The sequence below is a fragment of the Myotis daubentonii genome, chromosome 6 (assembly GCF_963259705.1).
Source record: "Myotis daubentonii chromosome 6, mMyoDau2.1, whole genome shotgun sequence".
NCBI lineage: Eukaryota > Metazoa > Chordata > Mammalia > Chiroptera > Vespertilionidae > Myotis > Myotis daubentonii.
In genome coordinates this window covers 7,865,887-7,892,170 of record NC_081845.1, presented here as the reverse complement: position 1 = coordinate 7,892,170, position 26,284 = coordinate 7,865,887, and the positions used below count along the sequence as shown (strand labels likewise).

Here is a 26,284-nt window from a genome sequence, read left to right as displayed (position 1 = left end):
GCCCCAAATCATTTGATTTAGAAGTAATACTTCAGGTTTTTTTTAAAGGCAGACATAATCCTATTAACATTGTACTTATTTGTTCCAATAATAAATTATTTTGAATTCTAATGTCTCTTGCTGGGTAACATGTATCTTAGGTCATACATTCTTGGAGAAAATTAATTCGAAAAGGTTAACTACCAACAGGCAGAAAGTATTTGTTTTATTTAAAATGTTTTTGAAAAGCAAATTCAGTTCCAGTTTGGGTTGTATGTAAATGTTTTTTCTTGTTTGTTTGCTTTACTTTTTTATTGAATGCATTGGGGTGACATTGGTTAATAAAATTATATAGGTTTCACGTGCATATATCATCTGTATATTGTATTGTGTGTTCATAACCCCAAGTCAAGTCTCCTTCCAATCACCATTGATCCCCCTTTACCCCCTTCTACCTCCTCCACCCCCCTTTCCCTCTGGTAATCACCATACTGTTGTCCCTTCACCCTTTTCACCCACCACCACCCAGTCCCCTCTCTCAGCTGTCAGTCTGTTCTCTGTATCTATAAATCTGTTTCTGTTTTGCTTATCTTGTTCATTAGATTCTACATATGAGTGAACTCATATGGTATTTCTTTCTCTGGCTTGCTCTTCAGGTTGTATGTAAATGTTGTTTTTAAAAAAATATATATTTTTTATTGATTTCAGAGAGGAAGGGAGAAGAGAGAAACATCAATGATGAGAGAGAATCCTGCCCCCACCCTCACGCTCCGCCACTTCCCCTACCCCGCACTGAAGGTCAAGCCTGAAACCAAGCATGTGCCCTAAGCAGGAATCAAACCTGACCTTTTGGTTCATAAGTTGATAGTCAACCACTGAACCACAGGGGCAGGGATGTATGTAAATGTTAATCTTTGGTTTTTTATGCATAGAAACGAAGAAGAATTCTCTTCATTTTCTCATACTCTCTCTTTGCTATGAATTTCCTTTTATACATGCTTCTGTTTGAAAAGATGGGTTTCAAAAATTCCCTTTTTCTATTGATAACAATTTTTTTACTTTAAACCCCAAGCTGTGTATTTCAGGTTCATTGACACATTGATTTGATGCCAACTGCATTTAAGGTGTTTTTTCCCCTTAAAATTAAGAGAATTACAGGACTGATATTTAGATGCACTTTATATAACATACACCAATCATCAGAATCTATTTCAGTTCTCAGGTTGATTGAAATCCTATTTTGAGCTCTTCCTTCAACCCACTGTAATTTTCCCTGTAAGTCATAATTAAGTTAGAGGATGCTTTTGTGGGAAAGCAAATATCTTGGATGTGAAAAGGCCAGAGGGACTTCTATTTAGCTAGTAGACACTGTTACTAAAATGGCATGTGCTCATCCAAGTCTTTAAAGGCATCCGTGAAGTTGGAGCTCAAGCTTCTGGTTTTAGTTAACATGTGTCCCTAGCATAAGAACCAGAATGAAAACGTTAGGACTGTAGTGGCTGATACTCAGGAAAAAATCTGACAGGTGCAAGGGTCACTTCTCCATCCAGCCATTTGTTCCTCTCCTGGTATTTTCTAGTTACTGTGAGTGTGAATATGCGTGGGCTTGAGGGCAATGGTCCTGGGAAAGGCCCCAGTATCTAATGACCTTACAATGCTCTGGGGATCCTGGGGCTATGTGGTGCCTGCTCTGAGGATGCTGAGTGATACCTGTGCTTGTTGACCTGAGAGTTGGGGACAAAGGACCAGGGGTACAGAATGCTGAAATAGGTTCTGTTACATTCACTGGCAACATCCTATATAATAAAAGGCTAATATGCAAATCAACCAAATGGTGGAACGACCAGTTGCTATGATGTGCACTGACCACCAGGGGTCAGACACTCAACGCAGGAGCTGCCCCCTGGTGGTCAGTCAGAAGCCGGGCTCATGGCTGGCAAGTGCAGCGGAGGTGGCAGGAGCCTCTCCCGCCTCCACGGCAGCACTAAGGATGTCCAACTGACAGCTTAGGCCCAACATCCCCCAAGGCTCCTGGACTGTAAGAGGGTGCAGACTGGGTTGAAAGACCCTCCCCCCTGAGTGCATGAATTTCATTCACCGGGCCTCTAGCATAAATAGAATATGCTAAGCATACAGTGGTCAAATCCTACAAAGTCTGCTAATTTCCTTTCAGCCTAAGACTTTTGAGGAGGTTAGAAACAATACATTATGGCTTTTTTGGAGCCCTGACAATGTACTGAACCCCAAACTAACTGATGTATATATGTTCTTAATCCCATTTTACAGGTAAAGAAATTGAGGCTGAGAGAGGTTGAGGTTTCACAGCGTATTTCATGAAACAAGGATGCATCTGTGTAATGCCAGTGTCATCCTTCTTCCCTACCCCATTCTGCCTCTGGAAATAGGCTTTATATGAGGAAGATGTGTTATTAAAATTTGTGTGTCATCTTCATAAAATGGCAAGACTACATCTATTTAGAATGGATCACATGGAATTATTATTCCACTATTAGAAAATGGGTTGATTAAATGCCGGGAGCCGGTCCATCCTTTCTGTTTCAAAGGACCTGGCATATATGGCATACTGTTCTTAAAATGTTTGCTCACCTTCTTGGCACTATGTGTTTTAACCAAGGTCTCCTCTCTGAGAAAGGTTGTTTCCCCAGGTAGGGATTTTCCCCTGAAGTTAGGGAGGGAATAAAACCCCTCAACTAAGTGCCAGGTGGGTAATTAATCACTTTAACTACGAACAATCATGCTTAAGCTACATAATCTTTACTCCCTGGAATGGAGATAAGAAACGCCCTAACCTTTGTAATAGAGATTGATAGGATTGAATCAACTGGTATAAATACAGATGTAACAAGACAGACAGAGACAGAACTTAGAAGGAGCCAAGAAGACAGAACCTACACAGAACCTACAGACAGAAGAACTTCGCTGGAGAGAACATGGCAAAAGATCCTGGACTGAACCTGACTACAGAAATTGGCAAGAGAACCTGACTAGAACCTGGTGACTGAACCTGGCTAGAGAACCTGGACAGAACCTGGCTGGAGAACCTAGAGAGGGAACATGGCTACAGAACCTGGCTGGAGAACCTGGAGAACCTAGCAAGAGAACATGGACACAGAACCTGGCTGGAGATCCTAACCAGAACCTCGCTGGAGATCCAGACCAGAACTACGCTGGAGATCCAGACCAGAACTTGGCTGGAGATCCTGGCTAGAGATCCTGGCTAGGCTGCTGATCAACTGAACACTGTCTCCGTGTCATTCCTTCTTCGCCGACTCCGTCCACACCTTTGGGGACCCCTGGACCTGCTGGGGTTGGACCCCAGCAATTAAAATGGTTCTGTACTTTTATATAATCTACTAGAGGCCTGGTGCACAAAATTCATGCATGGGTAGGGTCCTTAGGCATGGCCAGTGATCAGGGCTGATCTGTAGGGCGACCGGCGGGGTGATTGGGGGGCCCCTGCTGGCACCCACCTTGGCTGGCCTGGGACCTGTGAGCTGGGGGCAGCTCCTGAATTGAGTGCTCCCCGGTGGTCAGTGAGTGTCATAGTGACTGGTCGTTCCACCGGTTCTGCCGTTCAGTTGATTTGCATATTAGGCTTTTCTTAAAAAGGCTATTGCTTTATACAAAAATAAGCAATGGCAGAAACTTGCTCTCTACTTAGGAACCCATGATCCTGGACATGAGATGTACTTTAATATACAGTAATATATGGATCGCTTAAACATAAATATGGATTTTACAGCATCAGATCTTATAATATTTATCAAACCCAATGAAGCGTAATTATTAAAAAATCAACTCCATATTCAAGAGAAGTGGATATTATTGTCGTTTTGACAAGAAAACAAATAACCCTTAAGGGACGTCCTAAAATAGCAGGCATTTTAATGGGTCTACCAGGCTTACACCGTGAAAGAGTATAAGCTAGGCCTAAAACAAATAATGAAGAGTTTTAGGAGAGGGACACAAGTAAAATGCTGGTACTCACTTCAATCGGATAGTACAACCATGACATCTTATAGATAGGGTAGGGGTAGTAGCACCATGTCATAACCTCATCTTTTGTATCATTATTGATTCAGAGAGGCTGTGGGGACACTCTTAAATGCCGTCCAGATAGCTAGTAAATTTGGCCTGGGTTTGGAAGGGCTGAACTTCTTACTGTTTTAAAAATGGAATAGTTTGCTTTGATTAAGTCAAGAAGGGAACCCCAGCTTCCCCCAAGTTGAACTTTCACCCCAAAAGGTCAGTATGTCCCCAGACCTTTGAGGGGGGGACACTCATTTTCTCTGTCGGCAGCTTTTCTCTCCAGACTCTTCCTCGCGATGCACATTAAGGGGCAGCTTGGTCCTCTCTGAGTTCACTGCTAACTTCCCGTTTGGCCAGATGTTGTCAGTTCTCATCCCGTTGGGCCTTCCCGTCTTTGTGAGGCTGGACTCTGATGCTGTGCTTGTACCTCTCTGGCTGCCTCTCCTCTGAATTCCGTATTGGCAGCGCTTCCACCATTCGCTCTTTAAATGCTGCTATTTCCTGAGGGTTCAGTCCAGCTCTCCATGCTGGGCCATCACTCTCCTTCCCTGTATACTGCATAGCGATGGCTCCAGATGGTTACATCTAATGGAAACTTGCCTGGTGAGCTTCAAATTCATTTCCACAACTAACTCTTGGGTACCGCCAACAGAGCAAGTCCAATGCATCCCCTTAGGCTACACAACCTTCTATTCCATCCAGCATTTTCCCATTTGATGGAATCACTGTCAACTGGCCACTTGAGCAAGCAATGCGGAGTTATGCTTTCCTCCTCTTTCTCACCTATTGCAAATTCTTGATGGCACACCCTAAGATTTTCTTGAATCTGTTATCTCTCCACTCCCATTTATATGAAAATATTATGCCATATGTATACTGTGATATGTATAAAACCTATAACACCCAAGTATAATATTTTAATCTATTATTTTGTTTTCTTCATATCTATTTTTTCTATTGATGATCTAAACACTGCAATATGACACTCAGGAAAAAACAAGCATTTACAGCAAACACAGTCAGGAGTACCAGTTGCCTTAATGGAAATGGTCAAGGAGTTCTTCTAGTTCTGGCAGTTTCCCAATAGGTAGCACTCAGGTCATATGTAACACAGACTTGGCAGAGGCAGCTTGAATACTATGCTTTTCTAGAGAATGACCTGGGGAGTAATACCCAACATTCATGTCAACATTCCATTATATTTGAGAATCTGTTACCTATCTCTGTACAGCAGGGAGAATCTGATTAAATCTAAGGAAATACAACAGTACCAGGCAATAATAAATTGTAATGAGTGAATTGACAAATTCATGACATATAGAAGGTCTATATTCCTAATGTCCACTTTTTGGTTCTGTGTACATGGCCTGGGAAACCTGGGTTCATTCTGGTAGATGTCATTGTGTGAGTTATAGAAACTATTAAGGAAACTTATCTCTGCAATGGCGAAATGGCGTTTCAAAATAACTTTGATTGTGTAAGTTACAGAAGCTATTGAGGAGATCTGGCTGGGTTAGCGCATTTGGTTAGAGTGTCATCCTGATATGCCAAGGTTGCAGATTCAATCCGCAGTAGGGCACACACAAGAATCAACCAACGAATGCATAAATGGAGAGAGAGAAAACCAAAAGCATGTTTATGAAGAGTTTAACATTTACTGACTCGGGCCTATCCATGGTCTGGGAACTCTGGGAACCAATGTGGAACAACAAATCTGTGTGTGTGTGTGTGCGTGCACGTGTGTGTGTGTCTCCCTTGCTCTCTCTCTAATAATCAATAAATAAAAATTTAAAAAGAAGCTATTAAAAAAATTTATCTAGCATGGCTGGCCTGGGTCAGTGGTTGAGTGTCGACCTCTGAACCAGTAAGTCACTGTTCAAGTCCTGATCAAGGCATATGCCCAGGTTGTGGCCTTGATCCCCAGTGTGGGGTGTGCAGGAGGCAGCCAATCAATGTGTCTCTCTCATCACTGACATTTCTATCTCTCCCTCCCTCTCCCTTCCTCTCTAAAATCAATAAAAAATATACTTAATATACTTAAGAAAAGAAAATTTATCTATGCCATGCAAGATAGAGTTTCAAAACTGTAGAATTTTTTGTAAATGGCATTTACGACGATCTGATTACAAGTGCTGTGAAGTCCTATGCAGCTAACTTATGTTCTTACTAGAGGCCCAATGCACAAAAGTCGTGCAAGAGTAGGCCTTCCTTCCCCTGGCTGCCGGCACTGGCTTCCCTCCGGCACCCGGGACCCGGGCTTCCCTCGCAGCCCTGGCTTTGTCCAGAAGGTCATCCAGAAGGACATCCGGTCTAATTAGCATATTATGCTTTTATTATTACAGATCTGCAATGGATCGGGTCTCTGAGGAGTACAGGTATGGGAAGATACTCTGTTCACTAGTGCTTTGGATGAAGTGACTCATCTTGCCTGTGTGAGCAGATTTATTTCCAGAGGGCGGTTTCTTTACCATGGAGCAGACGTGGATTTGTTTTTCCTTTCAAAAAATATCCTTTGGCTTTTAAAGCATGCATCGTAGTGTTTCCATTGGCAGAGAGCTGAAATGTGACAGCGTCAGAGGATAAAATAGGACGTTATTTTTGCAGATTTGAATGATAGAGGCTGCGGTGATTGTTATAAATGGAGAGAGGGACAACCAAAAGCATGTTTATGAAGAGTTTAACATTTACTGAGTCAGGCCTACCCATGGTCTGGGAACTGTGGGAACCAATGTGTTCAAAGGGGGATGACTTGAGCTTTCACAGGGGTAATTTACTAAACTCAGCCTGTGACCAATTTCTCCTGAGAAGAATGAAGGAGATCTGATTTGGGCCAGATAGCATAGGAAGGGTACATTAGTACATGCGATGGTGAATTTGATTGGAAAAGTTGTGTTTGATGCCAGCCTTGAAGAGTTTGTAAAGGAAGAAGCTTTGGGCATGGGTCAGATCAAATCTGGAAATGAAAAGTTTGGAAGTGTCATCTTCAAGTGGACAAAACAAGGGCTGGATATTCAGGAGCTTGCATTTCAGTCCCACTTCTCTCACAGATGGGCGTCGGGACAGGAGGCAAGCCTTCCGTTTCCTTCTCTGTGAAGGCAGACACAGCATTTTCCAGCTTTTTAACGAGGGTATTTTTTCTTCCAAACAAAAGCTCATAGCTAAGTCTAATATGTAAAATAGCTACAGACAGAACAATTCCCTCGGAAACTGCAAGGGGGGAGCCCGGGACTGTGGCCAGCCAAGTGGTGGGTCTCCCCACCCCCACTCCCCCAGAACTTTCTCTTCACCAGGAAGCAGCATGGGAGTCAGTGGGGACATTTGGGGGAGAGAATAGCTGAAATCTCTTGAATTTGAATTTTTTATGACTAAACATGGACACTGTCTTGCTTGATAGGACATCACCAGGAGCCACAAGGAATTAAAACAGGGATGGATTAGCATCTGACGAGTTTATTTGAAAAAAAAAAAAAAAGAAGAATAGTCTGGATTATTTTAATGTAACCTCTGATGTTAGGAGAGGACCGGGGACAATTTGGAAATGAGCTTTAAGCTCAAAATGCATTTTGAAAGCTCCACCTTTCATCTCCTTGAGGCACCTTTTTTTGTGAGCGCACAGCAGTTTCTGATTTGCGGGGTGCGTTCACACGTGTCCATGTGCGACTGTCTGAATGACCTCACAGTTCACACTGTCCCAGAGACGGCAGTTTCATGAGGACCCCCACATCCTGCAAAGGTTCCTTTCTCATGAAGAAGGGGAAAAACATTAACCACCTGAAGAGGCGGGGGTCACTTTGTTTGAATCCTGATGTAAGAGGAACATTGAGTTTTGACAATGGTGACCTTGAACCTGTAGACAAGTCCTGACTAAACTATCTCTTCTCCTGGTCAGGAAAACCTTGGTCTCTCGTATAGAATTTGCAAATGTAGAGACTTCATTTTATGGCCAAGACTCAGGCTCCCATGACCCATGTATGTAACACAGGTGAAATGGTCTACACCTCACTCCCTTGTTTTTCTCATCCCGAAACAAGGGCTGTGAGGAGAAGAGGGAGACAGAAAGGCCGATCTGGCGAAGGAAGTGGCCCCTGGACAGGGGCAGAGAGCAGATCAGCTTAATCAGTCACTGTGACCAAAATCCCAATTTTTTATAGTTTTGAAGGAAACTGGAAATATTCAGCAGTTATGCACTTGCTCTCTGTATATCCCCTGCCCAAATAAAGTGTGGTGATAATTTTATAAAGAAAGGGATAACCTTAAACATAGGAGAAGAGTTGACAATGAACTATGAATGAGAAATGCAATTTGAGGGAAATGCTGTATTGCTTCAAACGTAACATCTGAGCCTAGGTTGAGGTATTTATATTTATTACTAGATATAGACATTTATTTTTCTAGCACTCTCTTTCCTTAAAAGGAGGGAAAGTCAGCTACATGACAACTGCTTCTATTTACAAATGACAGTTACTCATATTTTGATTTCTAACTTTTTTTTGGTCCCTAAATTACATTTTTTAGTGTTTCTGTGTGTTCTGCTCCTTTGACCTAGCCTGGAAAATTTGAAGAGCATTTCTTTCTTTCTTGTTCCTTCTCACTCTAATAAGCCTTTACAAGTTTTCTTCCCCCCCCCTAAACTCAAAGTATATAAAAAAATAATTTTTGAAAATGCATGTGTAAAGGACATTTTCATTTGCAATGAGATAACAGCCATAGGTCAAGACAGTTTAACTTTCATTTTCTTCATCAAGTTGTTTACTATAGAAATTACCTCTGCTTATCACATACTAGAGGCCCGGTGCATGAATTTGTGCACAGGTGGGGTCCCTTGGCCTGGCCATCAATCGGGCCAATTGGGCCTCTTGCCCATTCCTGATTGGGGCCAGCCAGCAGGGGTGGGAGGGAAGGAGCTGTGGGAGATTCTGATCGGGATGATTGAGGCTGGCCAGCAGGGGGGAGGGGCTGAGGGAGGTTGGCTGTGGGAGCACACTGCCCACCAGGGGGCAGCTCCTGCATTGAGCGTCTGCCCCCTGGAGGTCAGTGCGCATCATAGCGACAGGTTGAACAGTCGTTCCGGTCATTTGGTCATTCCGGTTGCTTAGGCTTTTATATATATAGATAGAAGACTTATAAATGTATAGATTGTGCATCTTATAGCCTACACCAGTGATGGCGAACCTATGACACGTGTGTCAGAGGTGACACGTTGAACTCATTTTTTTGGTTGATTTTTCTTTGTTAAATGGCATTTAAATATATAAAATAAATATCAAAAATATAAGTCTTTGTTTTACTGTGGTTGCAAATATCAAAAAATTTCTATATGTGACATGTCACCAGAGTTAAGTTAGGGTTTTTCAAAATGCTGACACGCCGAGCTCAAAAGGTTCGCCATCACTGGCCTACACTCAGGTGCCTATGGTTCATGGCTAACAAACACAGTTCTTGACAATGATACTCTAGAACTAATAGAACTCACCCAATGCACATTGTGTCTACATATGTGTCACCATAGAGGTATGCAGAGTTAATGCAGTTTCCAAAAGCTGCTCTACATCCACAGTCTACGCTCTGTGGCAATGTTATGCTCACAAATTCATGTTGAATATTTTGTTATTTAATGTTCACATTAAGAATTAGTAAAAGCAAGTCTTGCTAAATATCTGTTTGACAGCAAATGAATATAGTGCAATGAATCTTCAGTACTTGATCTGTTTTGGTGTTTTTGTTTCTTGTGTGTGTGTGTGCGTGTGCGTTTTTATTAATTTCAGAGAGGAAGGGAGAGAGAGAGATAGAAACATCAATGATAAGAGAGAATTATTGATCACGCCCCCTACTGGGGATCCAGCCCGCAACCCGGGCATGTGCTCCTGACTGGAATAGAACCCAGGACCCTTCAGTTCGAAGGCCGATACTCTATCCACTGAGCCAAACCAGCTAGGGCTGTTTTGGTGTTTTAATCCTGAAGCAATTCAGAATTAAATTTGGCAGGTAAATAAAATCATATACTAATTATTGGAACATGGTCTGGTGCAAATGAGAATAGAAGTAGTATAATTCTCAGCACTGTGTAACAGTGTATTTGAGATATTTACATAGAATTTAAATAAAATAGCTGCTTTCTTTTCCAATGTATTTTTTGTATTATAACCACAAGCTGATGTTTTTAGCATACATTATTTCAAACCAACTCCTCTTTAAAGCGATTTTATGTTTCCAATATGAAGTGTTCAATAGCCCAGTGAGCTAACTCTTATTAAATGCATGCTTAAATGTGTCAGGCACTGTTCTCAGCTTGTATGTGTCATATTTCATTTAATGTTTACAGAAACCTTATGAGGTAGGGATTCTTACTACTGTCATTTGACAGATGAGGAATCTGAGGACATTAAGGAACGTGCTGAAGGTCAAGCAGATAGTGATGGATGAGGATGAGTTTTGAACCCAGGCAGTTCAAGTTCAGAGCCACCATATTAAGTCTCATTTGCACCATGCCATAATCCACTGCATTTCATGGGTTAAGACCAGAGGTTGGTGATCTCTTTATGAGTGATACAGAAAAAAAAAAGTTTTTATTGAAATATTTCTCTCTTCAGGAACTCTATTTCATCCATTTGAAACAGTCAAGGCTTAAGAATGAAATAAAAGGAATAATTTTTTACTTTCCCTAACAAAGAATCATCATCTGGGCAGCAATTTTGATATTTATAAAACCTACTTTAAATCCTCCGAATCACAATATCTGATGGTTTTCTGCAAATGAAGTGTTCTCGATGGTCACAGCTTGTTCTACACCACGTTTACCACGGCACCGGGCACATCTCACCTTCTACTTTGGCCACAATGCTAGAACATCATGCCACCACATTGTAACAATAACCCGAATGGATGCGGGGAACTAGTGGAGATCATACAGGCATTTGGTCCTTTCTCTAGGGCTTGAAATAGTTCTGGGGGCGGTGGGGCAGGGGCAGGGGGTTGTTCCAGAAAGCCCCTGCTAACCCAGCAGATCCCCTTGTGAGTTGGATCTTAGAGGACCTTGAAACCTATGGTTCTTTGGAAAGTTCCACTAGTCTAACATCTCCTTGAGAAAACGCATCTGCACATATCTTGGGACTCGGGGTCTTACTGCTTTTCTTATCTGAAGGTCCTTTGAGAATTTGGAACTGGAGCAGGTTTTCTGAGGTGCCTGAGTCATGGACATTTAGCACTAGATGGGACCTTGGGATTCAACTTGTGTCACTCTTCATCGTTTTGCCAACAAGGAAGCCAAAAGACAGAGATTACAACTTGAATGTCACAGAGCCAGTCAGTGATAAAATCGCAATGGAAAGCAGATTCTCTGGCTCTGAGTGCAGAGTTCCTAATTAACCGACTTGGCCTTCATACCCATCATAGCCTCTGGCCTTCAGAGCTGTCAGCACGAGTCTGCGACGCTTCTTTTACTGCCTTTGTCAGGGCTCTGAGGCTGAGATTGCCACACTGACTCAGTTTTCTGACTCTAGGACTGAATGAGCAACGCCCTATGAAACAGCGTAAAACTAAAACACATACGTCTAATACTACTAGATGGTATCTCAATGTTCTTGCACCTTCTATAACATTGGAGAACATGGTTTATTGTTAAATAAATATACAACCATAATCTTATTTTCACCCATATCTTTAAAGAAACATGGGTGAAGCAAAACATGATATAAGATAATTTTTCATTCTTTACTATCAATTTAAGTACAGATTCTGAGGAAATGCATTTTTGCATATAGAAAGGCTAGCATGAAAGCAATGATGTTCTCCAGCAATTTTTACTTTTAAAGCTAGAAGACAGATTGAGATGTTTGTATGACCCTAAGAACTGACATGATGTTCACTCTCGTTATGACCGCACTCCGCTAGGGTATCTTACAGATAACAGGACATACCAGGAGCAGCTGCAACAACAGCACCAACAAAAGCAACACGTGTTGTTGGGCCTCTGGTTTCCAGGTGCTTGAGACACGGCAGGTGTTCCCTCATTTTGTGACTGCTGCCTCTTTCGCATTTCAGCTACGGTAGTCCCGGATTGGCTGAAAAGGGAGAGGAAACATAAGGTAGGGGGGGAAAAATCACAATAAAGATAAGGAAGTAAGGAAGCATAATTTGATTAAAAGATGGGGGAGGGAAGAAGCGTTTAGAGAAGGTGACAACGAATAGGCCTGGGCTGTCAAATTAAAATTTCTCCCGAAAAGTTTTTAGGAGAATATCCTAAAAGCTTTTGGGGACAAACTTCTAGCATTACCTGCTGCATAAAATCATAGCAACAATATCGCCACAGAATCAGAATCAGTTGGGAAGGTAAATATAAGGTTTGGAAATGTATTTTTAACTTCCTTCTTTACTCAATGATTACATCTGCTTTCCTGTATGAACTCCTTTCAATGATTATAGGGGGTGTGTAGTTCTCATTTCTCCACTGATGTTTACAGTAAGGTTAACTGAGCTCCATAAATCACCATTGCGAGGTTTTTAACGACAGAACGTTGTGTGGAAGATCAAGTTTGTTTTTGGTGTTCTCTCACATTTCTTGGGAAACATTCAATCTCCTCTCTGGCACTTCCGGTGCACCCTCCTGGGCTGGTCTCGATAATATTGGCAAGGCGCCTCATGCTCTGTTACATAACCTTGTTGCAAAGGCATCACCTCCTTTCCCCCACCACCCAGATCTATTTTCATTTCATAGAGAATTGTGAAAAGATAAAAAGGGATGCAATCAAGGAGAATGACTCTGGCGGAACTTATAGTACATATCATGGTAGACAAGAAAACTATTGGGGTACAGAGTACCATACCTGTGACCTTACATATTAGACCAAGTGAATTGATTTCTATGTATAAGCCCAATCCTGATCTGGGACTTAGTTGCGGATAAGAAACGAAATTTTGTTTTAGTACAATAATATCAAATTTACTATGACCTCTTTGAAAACAGAATGAATTCTGCTGAATGATGTTTTTCAGATCTATGCAATGTATGTAAACCACATACATATGTGGTCATATATGTAACTGAGAGCAACACATATGAAAAATGTAAAGCATTTCTGGTTATTTTGGCATTGCGACCAAATACACATCACATCTTTAGTTCTAAATACAACGATAGATACTTTTTAAAAAACTGTATTCTTGAAAACAAAATAAGATCTCTTTAGACCGGAAAACTACAAAATGGTTAGTTAATGGGGGCTAAAGCCAGAGACATTTTGCAATTCAGGTGTGGGAACAGAAAGATGCAGAGGCCCCATACTCCAGGGGGTATAAAGAGCTCCACTCTGAGCTCTCCACAGGGAGACCAGATTCCAGGGCACCTGCACAGACTCAGGGGCTGTGGGTCTGCTACTCATAAAAAGATGCTGAAAACACTATCTCTCCCACTCAATTGTGTCAGGCTGCAGGAGGGAGAGGATGCAGAGAAAGGCACCCAGGCCTGCCCTGGACCAAGCAGCCCACAGGCTCAGTGACATGGGTCAGAGACCTGTCCAGAACCACTAATGGATGTGGGGCAGGGATCCTGAGATGCTGATGAAAGAAGGTACCGAGGGACCAGTGGAGACGAGAGAAAAGCATCACATTATGAAGAGTGAGTGAGAGTGAGAAATATACCTCTCACTTGATGTGTTTCTTGAAAACAAAAAAATCTAAATAACACTGAAAAATAGAGAGCCAACTCAACAACCAGGAGATGGCTGCATTCCTGATCAAATACAAAAACAGAATCATCTAAAACTAGTTTAATATGCGTATGTTTAACGTAAACAATGTGATAAAGGAAAGACTATGAGAACATTTGTCCTATTCATGCAAGGGAACAATGAATTATAAAAACAAATATAGGCAAGCAGGAAAACAAGAAGAGAGAATGAAAAACAAATGTAAAAACAAAAACACATAGTCATCAAAAATATTTGAAGAGAATAATATCTGCCCAGAATTTAGCAAAAGGTGAAAAGATGAAACACAAAGGAGATAAGTACAGTGTAGCATGGAAAGACTCCAACATATGCCCAATAAGATTTTTACCATAAGGAGAAAACTCATGGATTATCAGAGAAGTATTATTTTCAGGGAATTTGGCTGAGAACTTTCCAGAATTGAAAGAAAACACAACGAAACAAAGACTCACATTAGAAGAGTACATGACATGCTGCCCAGAACTAATAAAAGTAGAGACACACTTACATGCATTCTAATAGAACCACAGAAATGTGAGATAAAGAAGTAAGCTAAATTATTGCCCACAGGGCGTAGCCTGTACTGACAACAGCCTTTGTGGGCAATACTAGATGCCAGAAGACAAAGGGCAAGGGAGTAGTGTTTTCCATGTGCTGAGGGAGGAAAACCATCACCTACAATTCTATAGTGAGCTAAATGCAAATTCAAGAGTGAAGATGATTTATGATATATAAACTGAGTTTATTTCTCAAATCCTTGCTGAAATCTACTTTGGCAACTATCAGTTTTTTCTTGGATCACTTCAAAAATTATATGTGTCTATATATCACTTTGCTGTACACCTGAAACTAATATAAAATAATATTGAGCCCTGACCGGTTTGGCTCAGTGGATAGAGCGGCGTCGGCCTGCGGACTGAAGGGTCCCGGGTTCGATTCCGGTCAAGGGCATGTACCTTGGTTGCAGGCACATCCCCAGTAAGGAGTGTGCAGGAGGCAGCTGATCCATGTTTCTCCCTCATTGATGTTTCTAACTCTCTATCCCTCTCCCTTCCTCTCTGTAAAAAATCAATAAAATATATTTAAAAAAAATATTGAATGCATACTGTGATTGACAAAATTATAAAAAAGTCAGATATGAGAACATTCTTTTCCTTTCAAAGTTAGGAAATATAAAACGATTACTCTTATATTTATGCATTACAATGGGATGGAATATTATACAGCTATGACAAAGAAGGAAACCCGTCATTTATGACAACCTGGATGCACTTGATGGCATTATGCTAAGTGAAATAAAGCACATAAGCAGATTGTGTGATCTCACTTATATGTGGAATCTAAAAAAGTTGAATTAGCTCTAGCTGGTATGGCTACGTAGATAAAATGTCAGTCTGTGGACTGAAGGGTCCTGGGTTTGATTCCAGTCAAGGGCACATGCCCAGGTTGTGGGCTCCATCCCCAGTAGGGAGCATGCAGGAGGCAGCTGATCAATCATTCTCATCATTGAGAGAATATAGTGGTGGTTACTAAGGGCTGCGGTTGTGGGGAAGGGGGATGATCCTGGTCAAAGGATACCAACTTGCAGTTAGAAGATGAGTAAGTTCTGGAGATCTAATGCCCAGAATTGTGGTTATAGTAAATAATGCTGTATTATATACTTTGATGTTGTTAAGGGACTAGATCTGAAATATTTTCATCACACAAAAAAAATAAATCATAAATATGTGATGTGATGGAGGTGTTGGTAAACTACAGTGGTAGTCATATTGCAATATGCAGTATAAGTGTTATTAAACCAACACATTGTACACCTTAAACTTATAGAGTGTTATATGTTAATTATATCTCAGTTAAAAGAATCTTTACAGCCGAAACCGGTTTGGCTCAGTGGATAGAGCGTGGGCTTGCGGACTGAAGGGTCCCAGGTTCGATTCCGGTCAGGGGCGTGTGCCTGGGTTGCGGGCACATCCCCAGAAGGGGATGTGCAGGAGGCAGCTGATCGATGTTTCTCTCTCATCATGTTTCTAACTCTCTGTCTCTCTCCCTTCCTCTCTGTAAAATATCAATAAAATATATTTAAAAAAAAAGAATCTTTACAGTTTGAGCAATGAGCAAAATAAAACAAGCTGAAATGTAAGAGATTAATTATAAGGATATGAACTTGGATAAAAAACAACAACTGCATAAGACTAGGATGAGAGAAACATGGTTTACGGGAGCATATAAAAAATTCTAGGTCATTTCCTGGACAACAAATTCAGTAGTAATCAACTGTACCATGTAAACACAAGAGTTAATGGGAATTTAGAATATATTACTAGAAGCATTTCTTTATTCTATAAAGTGCTGGTGACAGCTTGTCCCTGGACTTGTCAATGATTATGTTCAAGTCTGGTCACAACTATTTAAGAAAGAAATTGAAATGTTTTCAGAAGACCAGAAGGAGGTGTGTTAAAAAAAACAAAAACATCTCATAAGAATACTGTTTTTACAGCAAAGGCGTTAGCTCTAAAGAAGACTAAGATAATCAGAATAATAATTTTCTAATATTTGAAGTGATTCCATTTAGAAGATAATATAGATCTGTTTTGTAAGGGATCGGGCCTAAGCCGGCAGGTGGACATCCCCTGAGGGGTCCCAGACGATGAGAGGAGAGGATGACAGCTCTCTCAAGGTAATACCGGAGAGAGTCATCTGCAATGTGCCAACAAGTTGGTGTCGTACCATGTTTTCAGGCTGGGATGTTGACGATTCCCACCACTGTCTTTTTGCTGAGACATCATTTTACTTCTAATTGGGCAGGTTTTTATTTCCATTGGGTGGAATCCTTCTACCTCAGGGGTCTACACAAAGGCTTGATGAACGAAGAAAGAAGACTGATGGCTTGGTTTTTCATTTCACCATGAACGTTGCAATTTTTATCACGTGTAAAATGAACTGGGTCTCAAGTGACTCACAGTACCCACAATCAACTCCTCATCCAACAAACTTCATTATAATTGCAGCCATCTTGTCATGTTTTGTGAAAGCATTCCCTTTTCCCATATAATTGTTGATTCAGAGCTTAGCCCGCCAAAAGGTATTTGCTAAATAAGCCAAACCTATGAGGCTCTCCTTAGCACTGGGATGGACAGGGAAGCCACTCACCATGTACAGATATTTATGCCTCGTGGTGATGTATTTTCCCTTTGAATGGAAACATCTCATTGCTCAGTCTTAAATGTCTGATAACTACCCTGCTTTAGCCAAGCCCGCATATGTCTATGTAATGGAGCAAGCTTTCAATGTGACTTCTTGTCTCAAGCATATTTAGCCAATAAAAGTTGTGTCCAAACCAGTTTTTTGCTTCTTTTTTTTTTGAGGGGGGGAGAATTGGGGCATATATTTTAGTGTGCTGTTTTCAAAATTGTGATACAGTAGTTCCCCCTTATCTGAAGTTTCACTTTCTATAGTTTCGGTTACCTGTGGTCAACCGTGGTCTGAAAATATTAAATGGAAAATTCCAGAAATATACAATTCATTAGTTTTAAATTGTGTATTGTTCTGAGTACCTCACTTCCTCTCATCCCGTAGGCATTGTATCATCTCACATCACCACAATAAGGGTGAGTCCAGTACAATAAGATATTTTGAGAGAGAGACCACATCCACATCAATTTTATTTCAGTATATTGCTATTGTTCTATTTTATTAGTAGTTATTGTTGTCAATCTCTTACTGTTCCTCACTTATAAATTAAACTTCATCACAGGCATATACAGAAAAAAATGGTATACACAGGGCTTGGTACTACCCACAGTTTCAGGCACCCCCGGGGGATCTTGGAATGTATCCCCCGAATAAGAGGGGACCATTGAACTACCCTTTCAATGCTCATCTTACTTATCATCCCGTCTCTTTCTTATTTCTTCCCATTTGGGAAGACACTGATGCATTCCTCTGAGTGCTACAGAGCATTGTGCACCCACCACTGTACTGGTAATTTGCATACAAGCCTGCTTAAATTACTGAACCCTGACTCTCGAGTCTCCCCCCTTTTGGAGTCCCCAGCACCTGGTGGAGGCACTTCCTCCAGGCAGTCTTGGCAGGCCCTCCAAGCCTGTGGGAAGCTACTGGGCCCTGCCCCACCGTCTCTGACCTATAATTCCATATGGTTCTGTAGCTGTGCCATGTGTGCTTTTCCTACAAGACCGGGAGCTCCGTGAGTGCAGAGGCTGAGCCGTTCATCTTCGTGTTCTTGGTGCACATGGAGGGGTAATTTTGTGTCTCAATTAAGCTCCCACCAAGAAGGGGTATTTTATGAGCTGGAGCCAGTCTTTTATGCCACAGAGAACCATGCCTCTATTTTGCTCAGAGGAAAGAAGTTAATTTAATGGGGAGAAATGTCTCTCATAAAGTTTATCACTTTTTTTCTTCTGAAAATGTTGGCATCTATCTACTAATGTTTCTGCATTTTGGAATCTCGTATAAACCAGCATTTATGTAATTGTACACATACACACAAAATTAGTCACTTTGATGTCCATGTCATCAAAACGATATGTGGCAAAAAAGCACATGACTTCCAGGAACTTCATCGCACGAATGAGCCTGAGAACCAGTGAGCTCAGTCAATATGTGTTAAACGAGTGAAACAAGAGAAATGGAAGGCTTCTTTCTAGCACAGGTTTTCCTACAGACTCCAGATTTGCCCTGAGATAAAGGGGAAGGTCATTCAATTACTTGGCAATTTTAGAAAGTCAAGAAGACTGATACTCACACAGTAGAGCTTTTAGAAATCCAATTTTTACCTGACTTGTGCGGGCTTTGCTTTAGTTTAGAAAGGCAGCATTAGCTTAGGGTAAATGTTTTAGAAATTGGACCAAAAATACCTTACAGTAAGAGCACCCTTTGGCATAAACACTGCACGGGGACAATGAGAGCCCTTAGCATAACCCCGGGACTTTCCTTGTCCGTTCTAAAAAAAAATGCCATGATGAGCATGGAGCCATGCGTGTGTCCTTAGGGAAGTACTGACTGCACTTTCATCTGCATGATGTATTCATTTTCAGGTTCATCAAACTGCTTTTTCAGAGAGCATCATGGGGATGCTCATGATTTCAACTCACATAAAGATAAGCAAGTTACTACAAGGAAAGAAAAAAGACTTAAAATGGGAAAAGAAAAAAAATTAGAAGAGAAAACAAAACCACAATATTTGAAAAAGGGTGTGCCGGAGACCAATCCTCCTAATAATAATTATTCATACATGGATTTAAGGACGCTACAAAATCAGGGATAATCGCTGCGGAAGTTTCATACAGAAAAATGTTCATATAAATACCTTAAGTGGGGATAAAGAGATTAATGCTATGTGGAAGCATCCCCAGAAGGAGCTAAAACACAAAACATATCCCATTTATGCTTGTGTTTATTGCAATATCCTTGTATGCTGTTCAATCTTTTTCTACAACTAAGCCATGTAGGCCGCCTCCGATTCATGCTTGCTCTTCATGATACTCTTTATATGAGGAAGAGCTTCGCATGCCACCTCCTCAGGTGTATTCCGTGTCTGAATGAGTTAATTACCTACTGTTTCCAAAGCTACATTCTGTATAGTTTGTCTTACACCAACAGACATCGAAAAGAGAACATTTAAAGATACAATCAAGTAACCAGGAACCTCCTTCCAAAGCCCATGTTCTATTCAAGGTAAAAAAATTGTCGAAGAGGATTTATGGGGATGTTTCCCTAGAGCACATTATTATGGCTGTTTCATCAAATTTATTACTTCCCTTCAATCTGCCTTTCAGATAAGTGTTTTCAGCCAACTGGCCCATGTTATAAAGTTAATAGCAGCTCAATCTTTTTCCTTTTTTCATAAATACACCAGACAGTACACAAGCGATGCAGTCCATTCAATCAGCTCTCTTCACTCACACAGCAAAACATGTTTCCTCGTTCCAGGAAGAGTGGGCAGCCGCTATTAGAAAGGCTGTGTGTGAAGATGAAGGGATAAAGGCTCTACCCAGAAGCCCCTGAGGTGCTATTCACATTTCACTAAGTACTATCTGAAACGTAGAAAAGGCTAAGAAGTAAAATGACAGGTTGTTGTTGTTTTTCTTTTTTGGGGGGAGTAGGTTAGGGAAGCATAATTATTCTCCTCCCTTATGTATGCATGGGAGCATCTATGTATATAAAAGGCTAATATGCAAAGTGTCCCCTTAGGAGTTTGACCGGGAGTTCTATCGCTTGCTATGATGGGTGCTGACCACCAGGGAGGTGGCACAGAACAAAGGAAGGCCTCGGCCAACAGCCAGAAGGCCCTGATCGGCCCTGATTGCTGGCCAGGCCTAGGGACCCTTCCTGTGCACAAATTTTGTGCACCGAGCCTCTAGTTGGTAATATAAGGAATCCTGTTGTTTTGGTTTGTTTTCTTTCAAAGAGTAACTCTTGGGGGAGAAGTGGATATTGGCAGTAATATCCAGAACATAATCAAATATACCAGGCATGATAAATATGTACTCAGAATTCTAGAGTTGTTGTGAGATATTAAATAACTCTCTCCACACACAGATATATATGTACTAGTGGCCCGGTGCATGGATTCATGCACATTGAAGGGGAATTAAGTAGAAGAAATATGTTAAATATTGCTATTCCCCCTTTCTCTATAATACAAGTGTCAGAGGTGAAAGAAAATTAGAAAAATGTATATGAAAATAATATATAAATTGATTAATAAACAATAACAACATGATATAACAACAAATACATGATATAAAACAACAAAAATATGATATAAAAACAACATTGATAGAATCACTGATGATTGATTAAACCTATTTTAATATCTCCTTGTATACCACATTAATAGTAAAAATACTTTCAGAGTGCTTGACTAATTTTCCTTGTGATGAAGTATTTACAACTTTAACTTTAACATCACACGCTTTTTAAACTCAAGAGAAAGCAACATATAACTGACCATGTCCAAAAAAGGGTTCAGGTAAGAATATTCCTACTCTGTCTAGAGTTTGTCCTTGTGATTTATTAATAGTCATTGCAAATGCTGGCATCGTGGGAAACTGTCTTTGAATTAATTTAAGTGGGAGGCCAGTGTCAGATGGGGACAAATATCACATATGCACGAGTCAACGTTTATTTTTAAATTGCCAGTGCACGTCATATGCACCAGCCAGGCGGTCGGATGGTTGGATGGACATATGGTTGGTCACTTAGCCATATATATATATATATATATATATATATATATATATATATATATACACACACACACACACACATATATATTTATGGTACTGAATATATGGTTTATATGCATATACATATATGTTGTGTGTATGTATACATATATATGTGTGCATATATGTATATATGTATACACACATATATAGAGAGACACACACACATTCAAAGAGAGAGAGAGAGAGAAACTAAGCACAATGATGAGCGCATAGCAAGTAGTCAATGATCATCAGCTATTCTCCTTGTCATCGTAATTCCTACTTCACCTATGACACTTTCTGGCCTCACTAATGCTCTGGATGCACTGTTGGTGGTAAAGGACCAGGGTTTGTTTTGTCTTTGTTTTTTTAATTTCCCAATTAGCCATGGAGCTATATTTTGGTTAAATACAATAAAAATAAATAACAAAATGAAAAGATCCCATGGAATATACAAGACCCAATTAGTTTCTGCTATTATATTTAATAGACATAAAATTACCATCAAATTTAACATTTCTAACTGTTTAGCCTCAATGTCATTACTTACTTTGTCATGAACCAATAACAAAGGCTTTGCCCATCAGCACATGGGTCACGTGCGATCACACACTGAGTAGCAATGTTCTAATACTCATTGTCTGTACCAAAGGTCAGAAAATGCATTTTATAGTCTAATATAGTAGTTGAGAGTTCAAATTATAACTCTACCTCTTACGTATTGGGCCAGTTACCAAACCATCTTGAGCCCTAGGTCATGGGATTATAAAATGAAGATAATAGCATTACCCAATTCACCAGGATGTGTGAAGATTAAAGGAAAAGATCCTTGTAATAAGCACAGTGCTGGGAACATGGCAACCTCTCAATTTACGTTAATGATACTTATTTTTATGTGTTTGCCTTTTCTGTACAAGTGTTTTGAAGATAAGGGGACTTATAGAATTATTTGCATCTGCAGCATCTACTTAAGATAGAGCCCACCGGTCACTGGCCACCCAGTGAGTGTGGATTATATTGATTTGTCATGTACAGACAGAAATATTGGTATGCACAGGAGGGTGAAAAAGTGTGAGCAATTCACATGCTGTTGGGAAAATGCCTTGCATTGCTCTGTTCCATGAATTACTGGATTTTGTCTCTCTCTCCTGGTGGTCTAGGCTTCTATACATTTCCAAGGTAACTTGGAATCATTACAGCGACATTTCTCTACCAGTAGGGAGATTATAAGAGTCAGTACTTATTTAAATACCTGTTGGTGGCTCATTATACCAATAAATTTACAGTACTTTGTTTCCATTAGATATGAACTATGAGATATTTGATCCAAAGTTAAAAACATATAGGTTGTGGCTTATAATTGAAGATTTATGAATACCAGAAAATCATCGAACATACATATGTTAAGTTCCTACTATGTGCAGTTCATAACAGGCCAAAGATAGTGTCTTAGACCTAAAAATAAGATGAAAATGAAACGCAAGAGGTGTGTTAGAATTCAGATGTCTTTTAGGAATATTAAGATGTGTTTCATGTCACTCTTGAAATATAATGAGGAGTGTTCTTTCCAGCATATAAAAATTACTGTGGAGAAAATGAGCCCCACTGTCCCCCAGAAAAGAGCTGTCCCCACTGGTGACATACATGTACACAGTTTTTTACATTTCCAAAGCTGATAGCTGATAGTGTTTCCAGTGGCTTGTTGTACAACAATTTACTTCTGGCTGTTCACTTACATATAATCAGCACAGCTAAAGTCGGTGTTTCCGAGTTTTAACAGGCAGACAAAATCGATTCAACATGACTAGTATTTCTCCTAATAACACACCCCCTTCGCTGTGTTTGGCTCTGCATCCCTTGTTTAAACTTGTCACATAAAACATGTTCTTAAGAGCGCTATTCATTTTCAACAGCTTCCTCACAACAAAACTCCCCATTAAAAGCAGAATAGATGTCAGAAAGCCTTGAAACTCTCCAGTTACCATATTGAACCCGTCTGTGGAGTGGAGGGAAAAAGGAATGTTTCCTTAATGCTGTAATTGGCCAGAAAAGGCTGCCTTCCCAGTTACCAGGCATAAAGCTGTTATAAACAGGATACGACTTATTAAAAATTCCTCCTTAGCCTTAGCAAATTAGATGTTGTCAGCAACCCTTAATTTCATCATTAATTGGGTTGGTAACATTTTAGAAAGGATTTTTGTACTGCCCGGCTGGTGAGGCTCAGTGGTTGAGCATCAAGTCATGAACCAGGAGGTCAAGGATCCATTCCAGGTCAGAGCACATGTCCGGGTTTCCATTCCCAGTAGGGGGCGTGCAGGAGGCAGCTGATCAATGATTCTCTCTGATCATTGGTGTTTCTATCTCTCTCTCCCTCTCCCTTCCTCTAAAAGAAGTGGAAAAAAAGAAAGAATTTCTGCACATACAGCAATCCAATATCCAAGATAGCTTGTTGATTGATTGATTGATTGATTGTTGTCCTTTGATATAGCAACCTCAGTTTGGGGAAAAGAACCCAAACCCATTCTCTGAGCTCTCCTTTTGAGACACTGCTAAGTGAGAAGAAGCTTGGGGAGGCAGGACGTGGAATTAAGCCTGAAGCCATGAGCTGCCCAGCCTGGTTGCTGATCAGAATAGAGAGCAGAATTGGGCTGATTATTTCAACTACGTGAATTTACAAAGTGATGAGTGAGTGACAATACAAATAAATGAGCTCATGCATTTTATTCTGTGCTCTATTGAAAGATTATTTACATGGATCAAATTAAGTAATCTAGCTTTAAATAAATGGAAAATAATTTGATTTATTTTGTAAAATGTCATTCGTATTTATCTTTCACAGGTAAACCTAGTTCAATATTGATACTATATACAGAGAAAAACACATGGAAATTTAGTATAGAATGACAATGAAAGTCAGTTTCTGACTTTTGAGTAGTGTTAGAAGAAATAATAGCTATTTAGAGAGAGATTAAAATTAATTAAATCCTCCAAATGTATACCAAAATATACTCTAAATATATTCCAGACATAGATGCAAAAATTAAAAATATACAAGTAGTAAAGAAAACATGTGTGAAGTCTTATAACCCAGGAGAAGGGAAAGTCTTCCAAATGATTATTAAATTCTAGAAAAACATAAAATATTATTTCAATGGCAGAAAAGCACAGAAAAACAAACAAAAACACCACCATGAGCACAATCTATAGACTGATGATGACAAGGGAAAGAAAATATTTTTAATTTATAGCTTAAAGGGTTAATTTCCACATAAATAAAGAGCTCTTTTAAAGAAGAAGCAAAAACCGAGTAAAATGGACAAAAGGTATACATATATGGTTCACTAAAAGGAAATAGATAATTGTACTTTAACATAAGAAAACAAACTTTAACCTTACACTTAACAAAAGAAATACAAATTGTATCACATTGCTATGCTGCTTTCCAAATATCAGATTTATGAATCAAAAGCTAGGCAACATCTCTTAGAAAAGCAATGGAGAAAGAGCTACTATCTATCTACTACTAGAGGGAAAACAATCAATCAGCTCTTATGGAGGGTAATCTGGCCATATCCAACCAAAGTACATATATATTTTGATGTAACCCAGTGGTTCTCAACCTTCCTAATGCCCCGACCCTTTAATACAGTTCCTCATGTTGTGGTGACCCCCAACCATAAAATTATTTTCGTTGCTACTTCATAACTGTAATTTTGCTACTGTTATGAATCGTCATGTAAATATCTGATATGCAGGATGTATTTTCATTGTTACAAATGGAACATAATTAAAGCATAGTGATTAATCACAAAAACAATATGTAATTATATATGTTTTCCAATGGTCTTAGGCGACCCCTGTGAAAGGGTCGTTCGACCCCCAAAGGGGTCGCGACCCACAGGTTGAGAACCGCTGATGTAGCCAATCCCACCTCCAAGAATCTACGTTGAAGATTCATCTCTATAAATATGAAACAACACGCGCATGTTATTCATTACAATGTAATTTAGAGTAAAAAAAAAAAGATGGGAAGCAGCCAAAATGTCCATGAAGATGGGGGCTGGCGGGATAAACTACGAAACATTCTGTGGAAAAAGTGTTTGTCAAATCTTTTCCCTTCTGCGTGAGGATTGGCGAACTGTCCAACTACTGTGCTCCTGCAACTTGATAAAATAGGATTTCAACCATATCCCAGCAATATCGTCTGAGATGAAAATGACCAGTGGCTGGTAAATTGCATCTAGATTGGTGGTGGGGGAGGGGGGATTGTAAATAAATTATAAATATCTTCACTGAGGATGGTGACTTTTGTAACTAGGCTTCTGCCTTATGGGGACCCTGAAAACTATGCCTATGGAGTTGTTAGAAGACATACTGGCTCCCTGACAGCCATGGTGCTTTCCCACCCCCCTACCCTCCTCCTACTCCCACTCCACCTGCTGTGGATCTCATCTCCTTGCCCTGAGGTGTGTCATGTGGGAGAAGGGCTGCTGGACTGACTGCCTTTGAGCCTTCACCGGCTTGGACTGCGCTATGGATTTCTGCTGAGAGGGACACTGGGGCTGCCTTGGGGCTTCTGTCTTTGTCCTTCTAAGTAAACCAATAATCTCCGGGGTCTGAATGGTTAGGAAAACTCGCTTTTACAAAATGGAGAACTATGCACCTGTAAAAATGATAACTATCTCTGTGACTGACAAAAAATAATTTCTAGCACATCTGAGTTAAATGAGGAAATAAATGGACAGAATCATGTTTTGTGTGGGTATATAAAAGGAAATAGAATACGGGTGAGTGTGATACACACACATACATACATATACATATTTGCATAAATATTTATATACTTTTACCAAAAAGTGACAAGATCAGGACAAGCCAGATGTGATCGTGGTTCCGTTAGAGGGTGGGCAGGGATAAAGTAGAGGGAATAGGGACAATTAGAAGTCAGATTTTCAGATTATAACTTTTTACATGGTTATGACTTTTGAACAATATATATTTTTAAATATATTTTTTATTGATTTCTGAGAGGAAGGGAGAGGGAGAGAGAGCTATAAATATCAATGATGAGAGAGAATCATTGATTGGCTGCCTCCTGCACACCCCCTACTGGGGATAGAGCCCGCAACCTGGGCATGTGTCTTTGACTGGAATTGAACCCAGGACCCTTCAGTCCCCAGGCCGACATTCTATCCACTGAGCCAAACCAGCGAGGGCGATGTCTGCAGTTCTTTACCTGAAAAACAGCCTCCTCTCTAGAAACCTCTCTACAAACACCAGTCTCCATTTTCCCCAAGCAAAGCTTGTATCACTACTTGTTTA

At 40.3% G+C, this 26,284-nt stretch overlaps 1 protein-coding gene across 4 annotated transcripts in view; it reads right to left on the bottom strand.

Annotated features, from left to right (window-relative positions):
• The window catches only part of RGS17 (regulator of G protein signaling 17), a 188,289-nt gene that overhangs the window by 27,951 nt on the left and 134,054 nt on the right, over positions 1-26,284 (bottom strand). For all 4 annotated transcript variants that reach the window (XM_059700005.1, XM_059700007.1, XM_059700008.1 and 1 more), the window contains one exon: positions 11,946-12,089. In XM_059700005.1, coding sequence (XP_059555988.1) covers positions 11,946-12,089 — 144 coding nt within the window. The remainder of the gene's footprint in view (positions 1-11,945; positions 12,090-26,284) is intronic.